Source organism: Chiroxiphia lanceolata, chromosome 5, assembly GCF_009829145.1.
Source record: "Chiroxiphia lanceolata isolate bChiLan1 chromosome 5, bChiLan1.pri, whole genome shotgun sequence".
Taxonomy (NCBI): Eukaryota; Metazoa; Chordata; class Aves; order Passeriformes; family Pipridae; genus Chiroxiphia; species Chiroxiphia lanceolata.
In genome coordinates, this window is record NC_045641.1 from 63005159 (window position 1) to 63025797 (window position 20639).

General features: G+C 45.4%; 1 protein-coding gene across 1 annotated transcript in view; it reads left to right on the top strand.

The window, feature by feature from the left end:
• Positions 1 to 20639, top strand: part of LOC116787410 (cat eye syndrome critical region protein 2) — a 102395-nt gene that overhangs the window by 39500 nt on the left and 42256 nt on the right. The window contains exon 2 of the mRNA XM_032688979.1: positions 10513 to 10607. Within this exon, the coding sequence (XP_032544870.1) occupies positions 10513 to 10607 (95 nt within the window). The remainder of the gene's footprint in view (positions 1 to 10512; positions 10608 to 20639) is intronic.

The window sequence follows — 20639 nt, forward strand, 5'->3', positions numbered from 1 at the left end:
AGAGTGCAGTTAGCATTAACAGTTATGAACATCATAATAATAATTTGCCATTTCTGGCAGATATAACTATTATTGTGTAAATAGCCAGGTGTTTGTAGCAATCTGCAAATTTATTGGCTATAAAGACTACATTAAATTAAGCTAGAGAAAGAATTTCTGTATGGCGTGTGTTTTGAAGAAGATTTTCATCCCGTGCTCTGGAAGGAGAGCCACAAGCGCTCCGGCACCTTTTTTATGGAGCAGCCTTGCCAGATGTGGAGTAAAACGCGGAGTGTCTGTCTCCTAAGCACGCAAAGGGCTCCGTGTCGTTTCCCTTGGCAAACACACATGTGAGCCAAGCTCCTTCCAGATGGGAGTGGAGGTGGTGGTTCATGGCCACCTTGGGCTGGGGGGTGAAAGTCAAATTACTTGTAGTGTGTCACGAGAGGCAGCTCCTGAGATTTTATGCTTTACTCAGCCTCAGAACCCTGGGACTGCCAGCTTTTGGCTTTGTTATTTTGAGCAGATCCTTCTCCCCTCTGCCTTTCCCCAGCTGCGGGGAAGGGACTGGGAATTCCCATGGGGCTCCTGGCTGCTCCCAAGCTCAAGAGCAGTTGCCTGGGTCACCAGGCAACCCTGTTGGTTCCTGTTTGGGTTTTCACTAGGGCAGGTCCACATGTTCCACAGGACATCCGAACAAGTGCCGGATGGGAAGGTTGGTTCGGCAGCAGTCGCTGGAGTAGAGGCTCTGAGCCCCAATCAGGCGTTACAAGCTGAGGTGGGGAGGGCCTTTCCCACATCCAGTGAAGTACAGATTTTTTTGGAGTACAGATAGAGTGTGAGTAGCAAGAGATAACTTCTTGTATTTATTTTGACATAGGATCCCGCAGTGACGTGCATTAGGAAGCCAGGTCTGTGTAAGGAGCTCTGACTCGCATTACAACATTGGATTGGCTTGAAACACCACTTCCTATTTCAAGCCTGTCCCTTAGTGCATGTATATCTCATTAAGGTGGTAGCATCTGTGTTTCTTAATAATAAAAAAAATGTATAAAAGCCATTAATTTTTCTGTCAAAGTCTGTCTGGACTGTATAAGCTTGGAATAAGTTCAGAAAGTCTGATAAACAAGGGGATGCTTTTGGCTCTCCAGAGTAGTGCAGACACTTATCCAAAAGTACAAAAAGACCTTTTAGCTGTAGTTCTACAAACTCTTACGTTGTGGAATAGACGTGTGTTTTTAAAACTTATTCTTAGATTTGAGATTAAGCCTGTTGCAAACAGGCAGCTCATGCATCCAAGTGGCTGGCTGGCTGCTTCATCAGGGTTGAAACCAGTAGGCAGCTATTTCATACTTCTTCAAATCTTTCTCTGCTAAATCAGTAGAAGAAAGATGCTGGAACTTGGATTTCACCGTGGCCCTGCGGTGGAACTCACTCACCATCCATATTGGCCATGCACAGTGGTAGAAACACGAGGGGTACCTGTGTGTGGCTGCAGGCTCCCTCGGTGGCTTTTCTTTTGTCTGACCCGGAGTGAGGAGGAAGAGTTTTCAGTGCTGACAGCACTTTAAGGCCGATCTCCCCGCTGAGCCACCAGCCAGGGCTTGTTTGTGGTGGGTATGCTGTGGGCTGCGCTCCACATTCTGTGCAGCATCCAAGGGGAGGCAGAAGAATAGCTGGCTGTGGAGATCAGATTAAAGGGAAAAAGCAAGGCTTTGCAGCCTTTTTCTGTCTTGATGTATTTTACTGTTTCATCCTGCTTTTTAGGGGCAGGGGTGAGCAGGGACCTTTCTTCCCCCGTTCAGAAGCCAGGTTGTTTCTTTTTTTGTTTGAGGGGCAGAAGGGATGTGAGGGAATCACCTGACTCCTTAAGGGGTGATCTGGACTTTCCGTTTATTTTGAGGTTCATGAAAATAAGTTATTTCATGATTTGCTTATCAAGTGGCAGCTAATATCATCCTGGAGAGGGCGGGGGGCTGACAATGTAAATGCCGGAGGAGCACCACTCATTTCTGTTACAGGAGAAGTTTTGTGGGGAGAGTGCAAACCAGCTGCATAGCTTGGCTGACATGGTGCCTGAGGAGTGCGTGATGGCAGGGAGTAAATCCTCCGTGAGTTTTGGCCGATACATGAACCAGAAAAGTGGAGGTTGGCTTGGACAGACCTGTCGACTGTATCAAAAGCAGTAAAAAATCCCTTTAAAAAATTATTTCCCCAGTAAGTTTTGAAATGTTTGCAGAAACTTTAGCCAAGCAATCCATTCCAGATTTTGGCACTCATCCTTTCCCTTCCCCGTGCTCATGCTGAGCAGATGAGCGCAATGGGCAGACCTAAAATGAAGAGCATCTACAGTCTGATCTCATCCTCCCTCGCTGCCTTTGGCTGGAGAGGAGGAGGAGCTTTGAAATCGGATTATTACTTCGAGCCTCTTGGCTTTGGAGCTACAGACTGTTCCCCACGTTGCCAATGGGCTTAAAAGCTTAGCAGAACTCCCACTAGGTACCCAGGAAGCCTCTTACTGCAGGAGATGGTGACACGGCAGGATCAGCTGTTCTTTATTTATCGTGCAGCTGAATTGTCTGGGGAGGGACCATCGCAAACCCGCTGGTGTTGTTTCCAGAAACAACATCAAAAACAGGTAGAGCTGAGCTGATGCTGTTCCCCACCAACATGACTGTGTTCACCCAAGGTGTTATGTAAAACAGTTGAAAAAAAACCTGCTGGTAGTACTTAGCCATAAACAGGAATGCTAAATCCAGCATATGTGGAGAGAGAGAGTTTGGGGTTGTTTTGGTTTGGTTTTACAAGCAAGGTACTGCTGGTGTGAGACTGTGAGAGCTTAATCATATATAATCTCTACGATGCTGTGGGTTAGATTCAGAGTGGTGCCGACCTCTCTGCTCACCCCTTTCCTCACCCTGTCTTCCCAGAAAAAAAAACCCAAAAGCCTAAAACAGCACAATCTACAGGTAGTTTAACGATCTGAATCCGTCTGATACTCCATACAAGTGCAACTACTGGGAGAGGTCCTTTCTAGGAGATAATAAATGATACCTTTCTCAGGGTGAGGCAAACAGGATGCAATTCAAACAGACTGTGTTTCCTCTCACACTGTTGTGTTTGAAGGTTATTTTCAGCTAGAGGAGTTGAACTTGTGGCTTGGGCAGTAGTGGTCAGCCACTTGGTGTGAGGGGGGTGGGATTGGTTGGGGATTTTTTTAAGGGCACGACCCCAGTACTTTTCCAGTAAAGGCACAGACCACTGATTAGAAATTTAAGCACGCTGGTGTTAGGCTTGCTTTTCTTAATTGCCCTTCACAGGCCTCTTGGAAGTCTTCCATGGGATCTGGAAGAGGTCTGCAAACCACAGGCTGGAGACCATCAGTTCTGCTGAGCCTGAAATTTCATGTAAAGCCATGTCAGTGCCCAGTGCGACGCTTGCCCCTCCGCCAGCGTAACTGGCTTACAGTAAATGGTGTAGATTATCTGCTCTGAAGGAAGAGGGGATTATATTGAAAGGGAGAAATGATCCTTTGGAGGGAAATAGCACGATCTCCAAATGCTTTGGCTGCTAATAAAACTGCTGAAAAAGAAAGATGATTGCAGTGGCATCAAGTGTCAAGCCTTATGGCTTCTCTCTCAGCCTCACCACTGAGTGAAGCGTGCCCCTGGTGAGGATGCTCTGTTAGTTTCTCCATTTGTAAAATTGCTCTGCATGTGGGTGTGTGCCTCCCTTCCTTCACAGGTGCTACAGGGCTTTACTGAATGTTCTTTAAATGCTTTGATGCTCTGGGATGAAAGCTGCTCTAGGGGCGTAACGAACTAATATCTAACTATTAAACAGTAACTAATCACTTATTACTTCAGAGCTTCAGACACACCCAGTCCATCTGACCCTGTCCCCCATATTTTGCAGGGGGAAGAAGTGGAATGAGTAGCAGTTTTACATCTTTAAAATGCTGACAATGCATAAAAATCATAACAAATGTAGTTCTTGTCATAAACCGCTTGCACTGCAGGCAAGATGAGCTGGGAGGAGAGGAAAGCATTATTAGCACTGGTACATGGCTATGGGGCATGAGGGAATGGGTTGATCGGTCTGAAATCTCTTTTCAGTACAGTTTAGCCGCCCAGCGTGAGCTACTCGTATTTGTTTGTATTACACAGCAGTGAAAAATTCCAGTTGGAGGGCAAGCAGCTGTGTGCTGTGCAAATAGGAGAGGGTCCCTGTCCCAAGGGAGAGATCAGGCAGCAGGTTAACGTGGGTGGAAAACAAGAAGCCACAACTGTTCTGGCGAGTAGATAGAGAGCACAGTGGTCTCAGAGTTTTAAGCATCCTGACAGAGGCTAAAGGAGGACAAAATATGAGTATGCCTGTAAACCAAGCCTGGAAAATTCTATCCTGACCAAAATGTCCATTGGCATTGCAAAGAGTTTGCATTTTCGAACCTACTTAGACTGAACCAATGTTTGTTGCATCCCCTTTTGTAGCTGAAGGGAGCTGCTGGAGGAGAGGATGGCTGACGTTACCCGTTGCATTGCTGGCACCAGCAGAGAGCACGTGGGATTTGTTCTTTACAAACAGCCATAATGTGGAGGCAATACGACAAATTCTCCCTGGCTTTCTGTTTATGACCCATCTCCTTCATACAAAGCTGCCATCTCACACCTCTGCTCAGCCCTGGGGTAACATTGTGCTCCTGTTTACAGCATGCTTGAAGTAGCCTTCAAAGTCTGCTCTCAGAAAGTTCAGGGAGGTAGAGATCTCAGAAGGCAATGACAGACTTTAAGGGGGAACCTGAAGAAATGGAAAAAGAGAATACCTTTGCTGCTCCTGCTTTATCCCCCTACGCAAATGATAGTCCCCTTCTGACAGGATAGCTTTTCTCCCTCCTCATGTGTTTGCTCTTCATCCCTTGCCCTCACACACACACCAGACTGGAGGCTCAGAGAACAGCTGGGACCACTGCAGTGACGAGTGTTACCAAATCTCTTTGCCTCACACCCCAAAGCTATTGTAGAAGGCCAGCCTGGCTCCCTCTGAGTTCTTGGTCCCCAGAGGGTGAGGTGAAGATGATGATGTTTCTTTAAAGACAGCTGCTGACTTGCTCCCCACTGCCAGGAGCACGTTCAGCACTCACTTTCCTTGCAGTGGAAAGGCAGAGTGAAGAAGTTGGAAGTCCTTTTAGCTCAGGAAGCCATAAAGCCCTGGAGCATCACAGGGAGAGAGGGCAGTGTGCAGGCTCCTGCAGGACTGTGGGGAAGATGAGAGAGGTCTATCCAGCTGCAGACTTGGATAACAGGTAGTGTTTCCATCTAACTGCTTAAAATTAAGATAACATGGCTGGAAGACTCCATCAGGACCAGGAGTCATAACTTCTTTCTGGCTTTATGGCAGCCAGCTAAACCCACTGCTGTTCGTGCTCATAGAGACAGCCCTAGGAACAGCCCTAATGCCCTCCTGACTTGTCATGCAGAGCACAGCACTCTCAGTAGGTTTCATATTTTGAAAACTATTTGTATATGATGGCAGGAATCCCAAGCTGGAAGAATGTGGCACTGGGCTGCAGGCAGCATGCTGGCTGCTGGGTGGGGGCTTGTGTTTCTCAGGCATGCTAAGTAGGGGCTGAGCACACTAACAGACCAACAAACTGAGTTGTGGGGATTGGCAGAGGAACTGGCTCATGGTGTAGCTGGGTCCCATCCCTTCAGCTCCAAGTTCATGTCCAGTGGGACATTGCTTTTCATTGCAACGGCCTTCTGATGCTGCTTTGGGTGAATCGGTGGCTGGGTGTGTTCTGTGGCCAAAAGGAGGTTGCTATGCTTTGCTCTCTGGGATGTGTTGGGAGGAGCAGTGGCCCCTCCCCAAGTCTCTGCGTCCCCCTGAGACAGCTGGCTCCTTGGTGGGGAGGGCAGCAGGAGCTCCTCGCCAGGGACGGGGAGCACGCACGTTGACTTCACACTGACAGGGATAAATAGTGCTTTTTGGAAGCATTTCAGACCTGCAGTTGACTTCCCATCTTCCTGCCCGATCCTGGTACTCTTTGGCGTGGGTTTGCCAAACTTTTACCCAGGTACTTGTTGTCACTAATTATCTGTGAGGGGAAAAGAACGTTCTGACTCAACTCAGTCAGAAATTTCAGCGCATGGGCTGGGGTTGGCTCAGCACATCCGGGTGGTGGCTCTCCGTGATCTCCTAAAGCCTCTGCAAAAGCCCATTGAGTCACTAGGGAGCATTGCAATGGAAAGCTGATAACGGCAGCGGTATGGAAATAGAGCTGAAGGGATTGGGGTTTTTAAACTGATGGCTAACTTGGACAAGGCTTAGCAGTGCTTAAACTGGTTATGTCCATCAGATTCGGTTATAGATGATTCAGCTCCAGCACAGAGGAAGCCTTTAAATTGTAGTCCTGTACCTCAGCACATAGCCTGCTCACACTGGGGAGAAGCCTGTCTTCTGAAATGAAGGCCCCAAACTTCATGAGGCTGCCCCCTGAGCAGACAGCTTGCCAGGAGCTGGAAGCTGGATGACTGCTTTCCATAGTTCAAAAAGCCAGTGTGTGCAGCAGCCCCCCACCCCCATCACCTCTGCACTGGGTTAGTGACAGTAGTGTCACTGCTGTGGACTCATTTGTGAACTTTTATCCAGAAAGTTGGCTGTCTTTCCTCTCAAAAATCAGGGCAGATACCAAAAAGGCATATACTTTGGGGGGTGTGGGGATTGAGTCACCACATGTCCTGAAGCCACAGCACTTCTGTGCTGTCAAGGGCATGACTGAAGTAGTGATTGCCACAAAATGCAGGTGATGTTGGAGTTGAATCCATGCTCACAGCAGCTCTGGGGGAGCTGCATTTGTTTCAGACCCAGCCGGTGGGGTTAACCATACCTACCAGGGTGCCTGGTGTGGGGCAGGCAGCAGGCACGGGGCAGCGGGCCCTTCTGTTCCAGCCCACCCCTACCAGCTATTTTCCCAGGGAGTGGGGAGGGATAGGTTGGTGCCCTCTCACCCGCCCCAGCTAACCCTACACTGGGCCAGTGCTCCTCCTGGGAGAGGTGGTCACCCTTGCTCCCAGCCTTGCTCTGGCGGCTGCTTCTTCCCGACAGTCCTTGCCTGACTCAGGGGGGATTTAGTACCGGGCTGGGGGGAGGGAAAGACGTTAAACAGGCTTTTCCCTAATGAGGTGTGACGCCAGCTGGAGAGGGGGAGAATCCTGCTTTTCTCCTGTCTGTTGCTCTCTCCAGCTAGAGGAGGAGGAGATGTGTGTCCCCCCCTTCCTCTGCTGATTTGCTGCCTCTTCTGTTTCCTTTCTGTGCTGTCCCCAAAGCGTTTTGGCAAGGTTCAGATTTCTGTGCTCACAGCTCAGTGCTCAAAGAGAAAAGGGGAAAAACAAAAGGATTGGAGGCGTGGGGAGGATGGTGGTGGGGAGGAAGCCCAGCCGCTCGCCCTGGCCAGGCTGGAGGAGTGTGGAGATGGGTGACTGGGGCAGGGTTTGCCCTCAGGACCAGGGGTGGAGGTTTGGTGGCTGCTTTCTCCTGAGGGTACCTGGCATCACTTTGGCCTGCTCAGATGTGCCACTCAAGGACCGTGCTGCTTTGCTGGCTGTCCCTTGTTGGAGGGGAGGGCTGGAAAAACAAAGTTTATTCCTCCCCTTGCAAAACGCGGGCCAAAACATTAGGTGAAAACCTGAGAGGATGCTAACTCTTTGTTTGCGGTCCTGAGATTTTAAAATTTGCATCACATCTTCCTGGTGTCCCTGTCATTCCCACAGCACCCTAAATGTGTGGAGGAAGCCCAGGATTAGGTGTTTGGGGACAGGAAGCTGGAGAATCCAGTGGGATAGAAAATTGTGACATTCAGTTAAACAGGGCCAATGAACCCAGCCTGGAGAAATTGAAGTTCCTCTCACTGCTTTTAACCTGTCTCAAGCAGCGATAGAAAAAATGTAGGCAGAAACAGTACAGGACAACGTCAGTATCTTTTTTCCAAGACCAGTAATCATGGTTATACTTGGACTCTACCTTTACCATAAGCTGCTGGCAGTGGGTGTTCCTGTTGGTAGGGACCAGAGGACCAGGATGGGCTCCAGGCAGCACCCATGGCATTGGGGAGCGCAGTGGGGAGTCTTTCCACAGGGGTGCTGTGGATGCTTTCCTCACGCCTGCTAAGGATGGACCCTCATTACCCCCCATGCTATGCATGTGCTGATTAATCCTGGCTTGTGCCAGAGCCCTGTAACCCAGCGTGGCACCAGGACTGCACCCAGGCCCGTGTTGGTCTGTGTGCCCAGTGCCCCTGTCAGCCAGCAGCTGTGAGATCTCTCAGCAGCTGTGTCAGGTCCCCAAAATGGTGCTGCACCCGCTATGAAGACGAGGACAAAGAGCACCCATCTAGGAGAAAGGAAGCAGCAAGAGAGGGGGGAAACTACCCAGCCAGGTGTTTTAGTCCCTGCTCAGGAGACTGCACCTTGCCCAGTGCCCCAGGAATGTCCCCTGGCTCCTGGGATGACCCGCCAACTCAAAAAATGTAAAGGTCACTCCCGGGCCTGGAAAACAATGGCTGCAGATAGGGGCTATCTGAGCCAGTTGTGGCCACTGCTTAAGGAGTGTTAGTCAAACAGCAGGCTGAAAAGGCTCACGGGAAGCAGTTTAAATATTCCTTCATACAAAAGGCTGTCACATCCTAGCAGAGGCAGACTGCTGACTGACAGCTTTAATGCACAAGTGTAATGTGGATGAGGGAGAGGCTGAACCGAGCAGGGAGAACATCCTGGAGACTTACTTTCCCCTGCCCTTTATTCTGGGTTCTAATATGTCGTTTTTCACAAGTTGCAAGTTTACTGTGGTACTGTGGTAACACACCTGGGATATTTTAGCATATCACATACTTTAGGTCCTCCATTCTCCCCCCTCTCCTATGTATATTTATAGAAGGCAGATGTCCACTAAAGTATTTTACAAGTAAAGTAAGTCAACACCTCTAAAATACTAACCACTTACCAAGTGGTAAGTAGAGCCAGGGCCGGGAGCTGGACTCAATCCTTGCATGTCCCTTCCAGCTTGGGATATTCTATGATTCTAAGTGAATTTGCTCTGTAATTACTATTTATATAGTGTGATTACTATTTATGCAACAGTAACATCACTCTCTCCAAGGGATGGCAAGCAGCAACTGCAGTTTTTGTATTAACTTGTCATTAAGCATCTAGAGGCCAGAAGAGACATTCCTGGGACTTTCCCTGGCCCTGCGGCAGGGATGCTGCATCAGGCTTTGCCTGCCCACTGCCCTTTCCTTGCCTCCAGTTTCCACACATAATAGCTGTGTTTAGTACATTCTTCACGGGGCAGGTGTCAGGCTTCCGCTCCTGAAGCACTTCAGGTCTTGCACAAGAGGTAAATAAGGGCAGTGTTGATAATGAAAATATGCCATTAATACATTTCCAATAAAAAACTGCAAGCGGCGTTTAATCTGCAATCTGTTATCAATAATTTTATTACTGCAGTTACTGCGGTCTAATAAAAAAGCACTTTCTCTTCTTTATTGGGTAAGTGCCAAAACGTTTATCCTTTATTCTCTGGCCATTAACCTTTATTCCGTAGCCATTAGCTTAGCCATTTGTGTAACAGTCTGTTGAGTAACATTCAAGTAGAAATTTGTATTCAATCCATTATTTACTCTGAAACCCAAAAAGAATAGCTTCTTATGCCTATGTTGTTTATCCATATTAAATCTTGTTAAGTGCTGTATGCTACTGATGATAAGTCTTATAGAAAGTGGATTTTACTTACTGTGAATGACTTTCTGGCATACAAATAAAACTGTAATTAATCAGTTTCTGCATTGCATCTTGATTTGAACTCCATTGTTCTGAAATAAGCCACGATACTCTTCATCAAGAGTTGAGGCTTTGGGTCATGAGGTCTGACATCCCTCCATCCTTTCTTTCTCTCTTACTATGAAAAAAAGTAACCCTAAGAGAATTAAGTTAAAGAATCAAAATGCTTGCTTTTCTTTGAGCCATTTGCTTGCTAGCTTTCAGCCATTCCTGGCAATCCATCTGTAACTGCTGCTTCTCTGTGTAAGTGGCTTTTAGGGCCACGCTTTCTGAGCACACTTTTTAAATGAACTCACCAGTGTCAGTGAGTGGAAGCAAACCAGGAGAATGAAACTGTTGATTCCTGCCCATCAGCTGAACATGGGAGAAATCACGGCTTCCTTATTAGGCTGTAGTATCTGAAGCCCACTGAGCCCCATTTTTCTGCATCCAGACAAAAGCATTAGTCTTCTGGCTGGAGACTGACATTCAGTAAAAGCCTTTCAAGGTCTTCCCATAAACTCTTGCAATGAAGAGAGGTAGTAGAAGCAGTATTTTTAATGATGGGGAAGGTCAGCTTCCTTAGTGTGTACTCTACTGCTGTACACATATGTGAGGCTGCTCGGGTCTATCTGGTTCTGACGAGCTCGCAGTAAATTTTAAGGAATTAGTTTGATGATTGGTTGGTTTTTTTTTTCTCTCTCTCCTTTCTGCTCAATAGGAACTGGAAGCTGCTCTTCACAGGGATGATGTGGAGTTTATCAGTGACCTGATCGCCTGCCTTCTTCAAGGTTGTTACCAGCGCAGAGACATCACGTGAGTAACCCACTCTATGGCTTAAGCACTTTGCAAGGGGAGCTAATTAACACGGTCTCAGGGATGTTTCACAGCTTTAGAGTGATGACATGGCAGTGATCAGCAGCCACCAGCAATCAGGCCAGATGCTTCACCGAGTGGAAGGGAATTCCAGCTCTCTTGGGTTGAGTTGTAGGCTTTTAATTGTGCAGACCCGTTGAGCAAACTTCTTTGTTCAGATGCCATGCAACTGTGTTTGATGCTCAGTGCCTACAGTGAACACCCACAACTGCTGTTATACTCTGCACTATGCTTGGTCAAATTAGTGATATCACACTAAGTTTTTAAAATCATCACATATATTTTCGACATTTATATGTATTGCGTAGCATAAAACTCCTACTCTGCAGCCACCTCACTTGCATGGAAGATCCCATTGCTTTACATAGGGACAATTATGATTATTTTCTTAGAAATAAGAGAAATAGTGGAATGACTTCAGTTGCGGGGTGTTGGAAGATGATTTGGCATATTCTGTTGGAGTTTTGACATCCAGAGACACTTTGTTAGCGTCCACTAAAGTAGCCTCCCAAACTGAGACATCTGTAGAACATCGTTCTTTAGGGAATCGCCACTCACACAGCAAAATGCGCTCCCAGTGATAGGGAAGGTTTGTTGCAGTGTGTTTTATTTGTTCTTCTGTGAATCATGTAATAGCAAGGCATAATTGTGGAGATGAAGACAGTTTGGCAACACATGCAGTTGCTTTGAAGCAATCCTGCTCCCCAAGATCCCCCTGTTGTGGAGAGGCTTAGGGTGGTGCATAGGCACAACCATAGATGCTTGCATTGAAAGCTCTATTTCTAATTAACTGATAATGTTCAACAAAGATTATATAGTTAGGTAGGTGGCAAGTGTATATATATAAAAACAAAATTCTCTTGCATTTCCATGTTGACATTCAGCATCAGTGAATACCAGGACCTGAACCAGGCGTCTGTACTGCATTTATTGTCTCTGAATTAAACTGATGTGATGAGAAGATTGATTGTAAAGAGACTGCAGTCATGTATATCTTCTTCATCAAAATAGCCAGAGCAAAATAATCTGGCCTAGAAACATTCAACAAGTTTATTTCTTCTTACCAAAACCATCAGAAAGTAGTGGCTTAAGTGTTTCTACCCACCGTAACCAGCTCACCCTTGTGAGCAGTGGAAGATTTGTCCTTTATGAAATTCCTGAATTCCACATTGTGAGATTCTCTAAAACTCTCCAGATCTAAGACTGTCCACTTAGCAATTGCACTGTGTAATTGCCTCCCCTTTCACAAGTGTTTTAACTCACAGAATTCAGGAATGAGTCATGGGTGAGTCGCTGGGCAGTTGTCTGTCTGTCTGGGGAAGGTTACACGTGTACGTGATGGCTAAACAATGTTTAGTCAGCATTTTATGTAGGTCCCAGATTGTGCCTGTTTAGGTCCAGCTTTAATTTACTCTGAGATGCAAAATCTGCAAGGAGGCAATGCCATCTCAGAAGGAAGAGCTGTGGCTTTGTGCAGCCTGGTCAGGGTGCACAAGCAGCATGGGCAGGTACCTGTGTGGGTGTTGTTGTGTGTCTGTCCATGTACCAGAGGTGCCCAAGGAAACCGAGGAGTGTGAAGCCACATAGTGAAGTTGTGAGAACTTACACCTCCCCCAGACAGCTGTGCTAAGAAAAGCGTGAGGTGCCCAGAGGAGAAACCAGCTGCACCCTTTCTGCAGCACCTCCTGTAGAAGGGAACTACCTCGTGGGCAGGGGTATAATGAGAAAAGAGCACGACAGGAGTAGTGTGGTGGAAATGGCTGAAGGAGTAGATCAGGAAAATTGCCTGAAGCCACTGGGATGTTAGAGAGGTGAGCTCTGAAGGACTGCAGAGGAAGCAATGGGGGAGACTACCTGGAAACAGAGGGAAAGGTGCTGTATGCAGAGGCAAGTCATGAAGGAAGAAGCATTAAGATGTAGTCTAAATATTAAATCTGTAGATAAATGAGAATAAAAATGATGGCTTGGATACACTTCTCAAAAACAAACTTGACACACTGTTTCACACCTACAAACCAACTGCAGGATATTTATCCAAAAGCCTGAAATTCTCCTTCTTCCTTTTCACATTTATTTCCAACACCTTTAACCCCAGTTCAAGAGGCACTGGCCTTGTCTGATGCACAGCTTCCCTACTGTACCCTGTTTGTCCCCAGTTAGTGGTAAGGAGTTTAGCCTCTAATTGATTTTTGAGTACTCAGGGGACAATGCTGAGTACTGACAATACTCAGCAGAATTTGTGTGGGGTTTAAAGTTGGCTCTTCACGGTGGGCCAGGACTCCATACTTTTCTGTTGCAGGCAGGAGGCATCTGTGTTGTGTGGGAAAAATCAGCAGTTTCACAGATCATCACGGTGGCGTTATTGCAGCATCTCTCCAGTCATTTGTGCTCTGCATCCTCCTGCTGAGGCTGTGAGCTGTTAATATCCAGGCTGTAAAATTCACTCCCTGTTGCACCTCAGAGAGAAAGGCAGGAGCTTGTTCTCATCCTTGTTCTTGGGCTGGAGCACTGGGGCTCAAGCACAGGATGCTTCATATAACCTCATATAAAACATGGTTTGCCTACCTCTCCAAGGGGTTTTGAGGTTTAATTAGTTTTGTATTGTGTCTTACATCTTTGATGGCCAAAATGTTATCTGCCTATGCTTTCTCACAGTCTGTCTGGGAGCAGCTTGTAGTTCTTGTCACATCTGTTTTGATGGCGTGCAGAACTTGTGGCAGAGCTGGGCTGCCTGGCTTTAATCATGCATCATAGAGGGGTATAAAACTGTCACATACCTTTGCTAATTATAATGTGTTCTCAAGTAATTTTGGAAGTGACTGAGAGCCCTTCTAATGCACAGTTTAACATGCTCTAGTTTGATTTGCTTTTCATTCTTTGAAAAAAAAAAAGGTTAATACTTTTGTAGGGTTCTGTGTTCCTTGGTTTTGAAGTAGAGCAGCTTTGCCTTGGTTTTGATATTCTTTATGACAGCCTTTTTAAAAGAAAAAAAGAGGAATCACATACGAGAGAGAGACTGTTTTTTACCTTGCTTGATGGCTAAGGAGTGTTGAATGTCTGGTAACATAAGACTTTCTTTGAGTTATGGATATCTGTGTTTAACTACAGAGACTACTTAATGGGATGCTATGTGATCTTCTCCAAACTCTTATTTATCATAACCTATCATAGCTGTTAGGAACACTCCATTGACCTGGTTCTTGCCCTGTTAAGTCCTGTAGAAATACAGAACAAAAAAAACCAGTTGCCTGTATTTCTGACTTCTGGAATCTTTAGCAGTGACTCTCTAGCTGTCCTTGCCTGGCACTGGGTGCTTGGAGCACTTGGCCAGGACAGTTTCCCCATTGCTCTCCTCTTTTCACTCTGAGCCAAAATACTTCTGTGTCATGATCTGCAGCTTTTGTTGTTTTATAAATGCCCTTCATAGTTTCCACATACCATCTGTACCATCTAACTACTAGCATGCTATAGGCATGGTTTGGTTTGATGCCTCTGAGATTGCCCTTACCTTTTTCCTGCTTCTAGCTTTTTTGCACAGGTCTTAAAATCTCTCTGTTTACTTTTAATTGTTTCAAAATGCAAATACCTGGAAAGAAGAGAGGGAGAAAACTCTTATCAGATTTTGGGGGTTATAAAAAAAATAAATAAAAATTAAGCAGTTTGAAAAAGTCCTGGTGCTTGCTTCAGATTCTCTCTGATATAAATTGGGTAGCTGCATACTCCCCAGGGGCTGCTACTTTAATTCCAGCAGGAAATGCGATTTGATGACTTGTATGAAGACAGGAAGATCAGAGCTTCAGCTAACGGCAGCAGCCGCAGCAGGAGCCTTCTGCAGCTGTTTTTAAGTAAGAAGTGATGGTGTGACATGGATGTGTACACTCAACTAAAATATTCTAGAAAAGCTCCCGCTGTTCAGCATTTCTTTGGGTGAAGCTCATTCTTCACTGCTCTGTTATTGCACTTTTGCCATTTTTCTGATGTGGTGGCATAAAAAGTTTCAACGACTTTATCATATTTCTCATTGGGATGCATTTTGTATGTTGCTATTGTGCCTCAAAAAACATTTTAGTTGTTTTTGCCTATAACATTTTTTTATTTTTTCAACATAGACAAAGGCCAGAAAATGAGGAGGAAGAAAAATAATATCTCTGGATTTTTTTTTTCTATGCCCCTTGAGATTCTTTTCTTTTTTTTACACTCAGGAGGTTGGTCCATCACTGTAGCTGAAAACTCTGTAATTGACTTCTGTGGTAGAACAGACAGCATTTGCTTCCTTAGGAACCTCAATTATTGCTTTTCTTGTTATTTCTTTCCTAATGCATTGGAATTTTTTTCTTCCCAAGTGGATCATCAGTTTTACACCCCACCTTAAGCTCTTTCGGGATCTGTAAACTAGCCCTGGAGTCTTTGGCTTGTAGTTTGCACCTGGTTTATTCTAATATAGATAATAAGATGATATTCCTTAACTCCTCATCCCTTCCCTACAATTGTCTTAATTATTTCTTTCATATTCTTAGCGGTGGCATTGAGAAATACTCTCAGTATAGCATCTAAAGAGCTATATTTCCTACTTGTTGAATTGCCAATCAAGAGTACTGCCACTATTCTGCATATTTTCCAATGCTTGTTCTGTAATCACTTATTTGAGCTTTCATCAGAAAGAAATAGAAGTGATCTGAAATCATCTAACCCATTGAGGCACAATGCCCTTTTCTGAGGACCATGTTTAATAGCTTTGGGTATTTTGCTTCTTCCCTCTGCTTTGTCACTTTTTCCCTTCCTTGTCCTTTATTCTGAGTGGATTCTGCCTTTACAGGGTACTTTGGGGGTTACCCCAGCTCTCATGTTTTGGTAAGAGGGACCTCAATAAAACACTTAACACGTTGAAATCACCCTCTGCATGTGACTACATGAGCTGTGTCCTTCAAGAACTGCTGTATGTTGGTCTGGGCTAGGGGATAAAGTGGCGGGTCAACAGGAACAGCTGGCAAACCAGTGCCAGGTTTTCAGGCTCATGGATACCGTGGTGAACTGAGCTGTGGGAATAGCTAAGCCAAGGTACTAAGACAATCTGAATGAATTCAACACTTCAGTCCATGCCATAAGATGTGGGGCAGGCAGCCTGAACTCGGTCACAGCAGACCTGGTGCCCATCACATTTGGAAGGAGCTTTAACAGCCAGCTCTCGCAGTTGTGCCAGTGACCTTGATTATAACAACTGCTCCAATGGCCCAGCCACAAAGCACCTCACTAACTCAGAATCATATTCATGAATGCCAAGTGAATATCAACAAGATCAGCATTATTTACAGTCTGACTTTTAACAGGTGCTGCCTTGCATACATCACATATATTGGTGGATGGCCTCTGGAATCAACTCAGTATCATTGGCACAGCAGACACCATTAGGGGGCAAGGGAGATGAAGTGCCTACATTCCTCATCTTAAATCTAATTTTAATATTTATTATAATAATAGCCAAGCCATGCAAGGTGAGCCTTTTAAAGGGTAAAAAGTGAAAATGAGGCAGCTGGCAGGTGTTGGGAAAGGAAGGATGAGATTACAGCAGTAAAATAACACGGTCATTCAGAGATTAATGAGAAGCACAGTGGAATAAAATTACAGAGCTCAAGTATAACTAAAGCTAAGTAAATGTCTTTGATTCTCAGATGGATAAAATGAATCTTTAAAGAAGAGTTTGAAGAAAAGTTGGTAGCGTGTTCTGGAAGTGTTATTCCATAGATGTGGTGGAGAATAAGGGCTGAAAATGGTGGAAGAAAAAGAGGAAAAGCTGTTATTGTCAGGGCAGATGGATGAGAGACAAACAGATTGTATTGCTGGGGAGAGGGAGTTATGCAAAACATTGACAGGGAGGAATAGGTGGCTAAACTTCAAAGAGCAGTCAGTGAAGGGTCTTGGAGAGACTGCAGTGATGTCATCGTGCCAATGTCAGAGCATGAAATATGAAAGGGACAGCTGTATTTATGAGTTCTTGATGTTGCAAAGCAAGTACTCTGGAGAGGAGGAAGAAAGCAATTATGAAAAAAGAAACTGAGAAGGCAAGTGAAAATATCTTCTACTTTCAAGGGAGAAGACAAAGGATTATGGAGGGAGGGGAATGGGATGTGGAAATTCTCCTGATATGAAACCTTTGCCCTCACTTCTGAGACTTGCATTTCGAGACAGTGATGCTCCAAAACACTGGTGAAGATTTTTGCTCCAGCACAGCTAGTTTTGCACACCACTTCCCAGCACCCAGCCAAGTTCAGAAACCAATCTTTAGTCCAAGGGTTAATATTGGAGAAGTTCTGAAGTTTGGGGTTTTTGGAGCCTTTTAGCCTCAGTGGGCTCAGTGAACAGCTGGGATGGCTCCTGGCCAGCTGCTAGGCCACTGTAATAATTTGATGTGTCATTTCAGCCTCTGTTCTGAGTCACCTATGCTTTTACTTTTTCTCCCATTTCACCATCCATCTTCCTCAGTTTCTTTCTGGCTCAAACAGTGTAGTGGTTTAAACTTTAGAGAAAAGAAGATGAAAGACCTGTTTTGAAACAAATCCCAAAAGGGACTTCTTTAGGACCTATTTATCTGTAAAAACTTTGCTTTATCCAAGGTCTCCAGAAACTTGTAATGTGTGGGGCTGGTGCTAAGTAATGAATTTGCTAAGCTTATTTGCTTCAAGGCAACCCCACACTAGATATTTTGTGCCTCACAAGAGACTCTTTCCTCTGACATTAAGTGTATTTTTCTATGAGCAGCAAGGCACATAAGGGCTTGTTTCATATGGATTTGTACTATAATACACCATGTGTCCTATTTCCCCATCATCATCAAGACAATAACTCTAGCTTCTTCCCCACAGTGCTCATCATCACTGTAATACCCTAAGGTCCTCTCTACAGCCCCTGAACAATCAGAAGTGCTTATGCCACAGCAATACTGTTGTCTTTCCTTGTGGCTATGAATTGGGAGCATGCTTTCTGTTGATGGGCACTAGGAATGAACAATGCAGCATTAAGCTGGCTTCACTTGTTCTTCAAGGATCCAGGAATGAATAGTAAGTAATGATCCTCTTCCAGTCTGAATGCTGAGCACGGTAAGCCCCATTCCTATTTGCTCTTTCAGAATATGGGAGATGTATTTGGGTCTTTTGTAAGTTAATCAGCTGCAACTCCCAAGGGTTGATCTGCTTCTCTTCAGAAGGAGAGTCACCGTCAAATAACAGCAGTAGAAAAGAAAGAAGCATGTGGATTAAAATTGGCAAGCACATATCAAAGCCTGTTTAGATGCAGGTGAAGGTAATTGATGGATGAAATGAAACGAAATGCCATCACAGAGAAACCAAAGCCTTTGCTGTCCAATCACAAGGTGAAAGTTGGGCTCTAGATACATTCCTTTATTCATCCAGAAGACTGTGTTCGTCCCTCCTGAGGTAGAGACTGCTATGGCTTGATCTTCATTTCATCATGTCCAGAGTGGCTTCTTGTTGGGCATACACTGTGTGGTTGGTTGTCAAGCTCACACAGAATAGGACACTAAACTATTAAGAGTCAAAGTGGGCACATGAAGCAGCGTGTGGCAAGAGCAGGGAGTGCAGCAGCCATTCTCACACTTCATCTGTCTGTGTGACCATCATTGTCCCTCCCTGCACGTCCTTTCCAGGTCAGATCAGTAACCCAGCATGCTCGAACTGAAGACTCCCTTAGCAGAACCCTTCAAAGCAATATCCAGCTGTCTGCATCTTGCCAGGCCTTTCACCCCTCACCAGTGTCACCCAAATCCCCCCCCTCGGGAATGATAGAGATGGCTTCCCCCAAGGTACTTGTTCTCTCCTGAGCACTCACATCCTTCTCTCTCCTTTTTTTATTGTATCAAACAACCTGTAACTCCTTCTTGGGTTAGTTAATAAATAGTTCTGACCTTGGTGCTTTTTGTTTTCCTTTTTGATCCTTCAAGAGATTGCCTTTTGTTATTCAAAGCCGAAGGTGCTTGACACAGAAGCAATGCAGAAGCCCCCGGGCTTCAAACGCTGTCCTGGCTGTGGGATCGTTATGCCTATAAGTGATTCCCATCCTCAGTGTGATAAGCCTCCGGGAAGAAATTGGCAGAGAAGAATGCAGCACTCTGAATTCCTGAGGGGTGCTGGGAGGCATCCATCCATGTGGGGACTGGAGGAGATTCACCTACTGATCAGGGAGCAGCATTTCATGCCGCTAAGGGACCCTCCTGCCTTTGTCTGACTGACTTTTCTTTATAAGGCTGATAAAAATCGAATCGGGCCTCCTATCTATCTGCTGGGGGAAAGGTACCTTCCTTTGTTAAGTAACGCTCAGAAATGTCCGGGTCAGACGGTTTTGTTTCCAGGCCCAGGAATTGCTTCTTGAGCTCTAAAGCTGACCCTAGGAACTGGTGTGGATTTACTGCTCTGAGGAGAACCTAGGTTCTTTGCTTTTCTGTTGCATCCAAAAAGTGACATAATTTACTGATACCATTAAATCTGTCATAGAATCATAGAATCAGCCGGGTTGGAAAGGACCTCAAGTCCAACCCTTTATCCACTACTGCCGTGGTTACTAGACCATGGCACTAAGTGCCACATCCAGCCTGATGATGTGCCTGTAAAATCTCCAGTTTATCATCAGTGTTGCTTAATCTTCTCTTGGTGATCTTGTGCTTCACCAGAGGACCAGCTGTGCCCTGCAGGTCAGTGAGTTCTTCCTGCAGCTGGCTGTCCTATTCTGCACCAGTACCACCCACTCCAGTACCAATCATAATGACATCTCATCTCCATTATCTTCCCATCCTTTAGTACCAGTGTATCTCCAGTGCCTTCAGTACACAACCCAGTGTTGGCTCTGAGACTCAGGACCTCTCTTCTGCTTTCTGCCAGTCTGCCTTTGCCACTGGTCTCTGTTACTAATTTTCTGATTTTGAACATTACAGAATATTCTGCACTTCAGGATGTCAGGGGATTCTTGCCTCTTGATCTGAACATACTGTCAGGGAAAAATTCATGTTTCCAGCCTATCTGCAGTGATAGATCTCATTGGATGGGGAAGTGTTGAGCTCCAGCTCTCCTCAGCTCTCTCACCCTATTCACTAGCATGCCAGGGAATTCATTGCTTAATGAAAGCCATTTTCCCTGACCCTTCCCCAGATAAGATCAATGTCATCACATGGCAAGATATGACCTACACTTAGATATCTCCCTTTTATCTTCTTGCAGAATCACATACCAGCTTGACAGCAAAATTTCTTAGGCGTGATGGTAGGCATTTTCAGTTTTATTATTAATTTATCGTAGGTGGTAGGGTGAAATAACTTCTTTCCCTGGTCTTTTCTACCTCAGGCATAATATATGATGGCATCAATACAGGTACCATTTGCTGTACCTCCCTTTCTGGGTAAAGCTTTAGTAACTGATATTGCCTCTCTCTTGGGTTCCCTTGGCTCAACAGATTGATTCCTCAAGGAAGGAAAAGAGTGGCTGACCCTTTTGGGAACAGGCAGCTTGTCCCTTCTGTGACTGATGGACTGCTCAGTGCAACCCCCAGTAAAGAAGCAGAAGCCTCTTAGTGCTTGAGGGACACTCAGGTCTTCCCGTTCAGACAGGCAAGATTTCTGACAGAGCATCTTACAGGAGTTTTCTGGAGGTTCCTATATATTTCCAGATGCTCAGTATTTTACAATTTCAGCCATATCTCGATGAACCGAGGTCTCTATTTTTAAGCAAGAAGAGAAAAAGTAGCTGCAATATCATCTGCTTTCCTCTGTGCTGGAGCTGTGGTGCAAGTTTCAGTGAGATGGAAGGTAGGAAAATGCATGTCAGTAGCTGAGTATAGAGATGGTTTCCTCTTGGAGTTTAAACCTACCCTTGCTGATCTCATGGGCTGTACATCACACTGAATGCAGTAACCGCTTTGTTACTGCACCCTTTGCCTAAAGGTTTCAAAGTAATATCTTAAAGGTAAAAT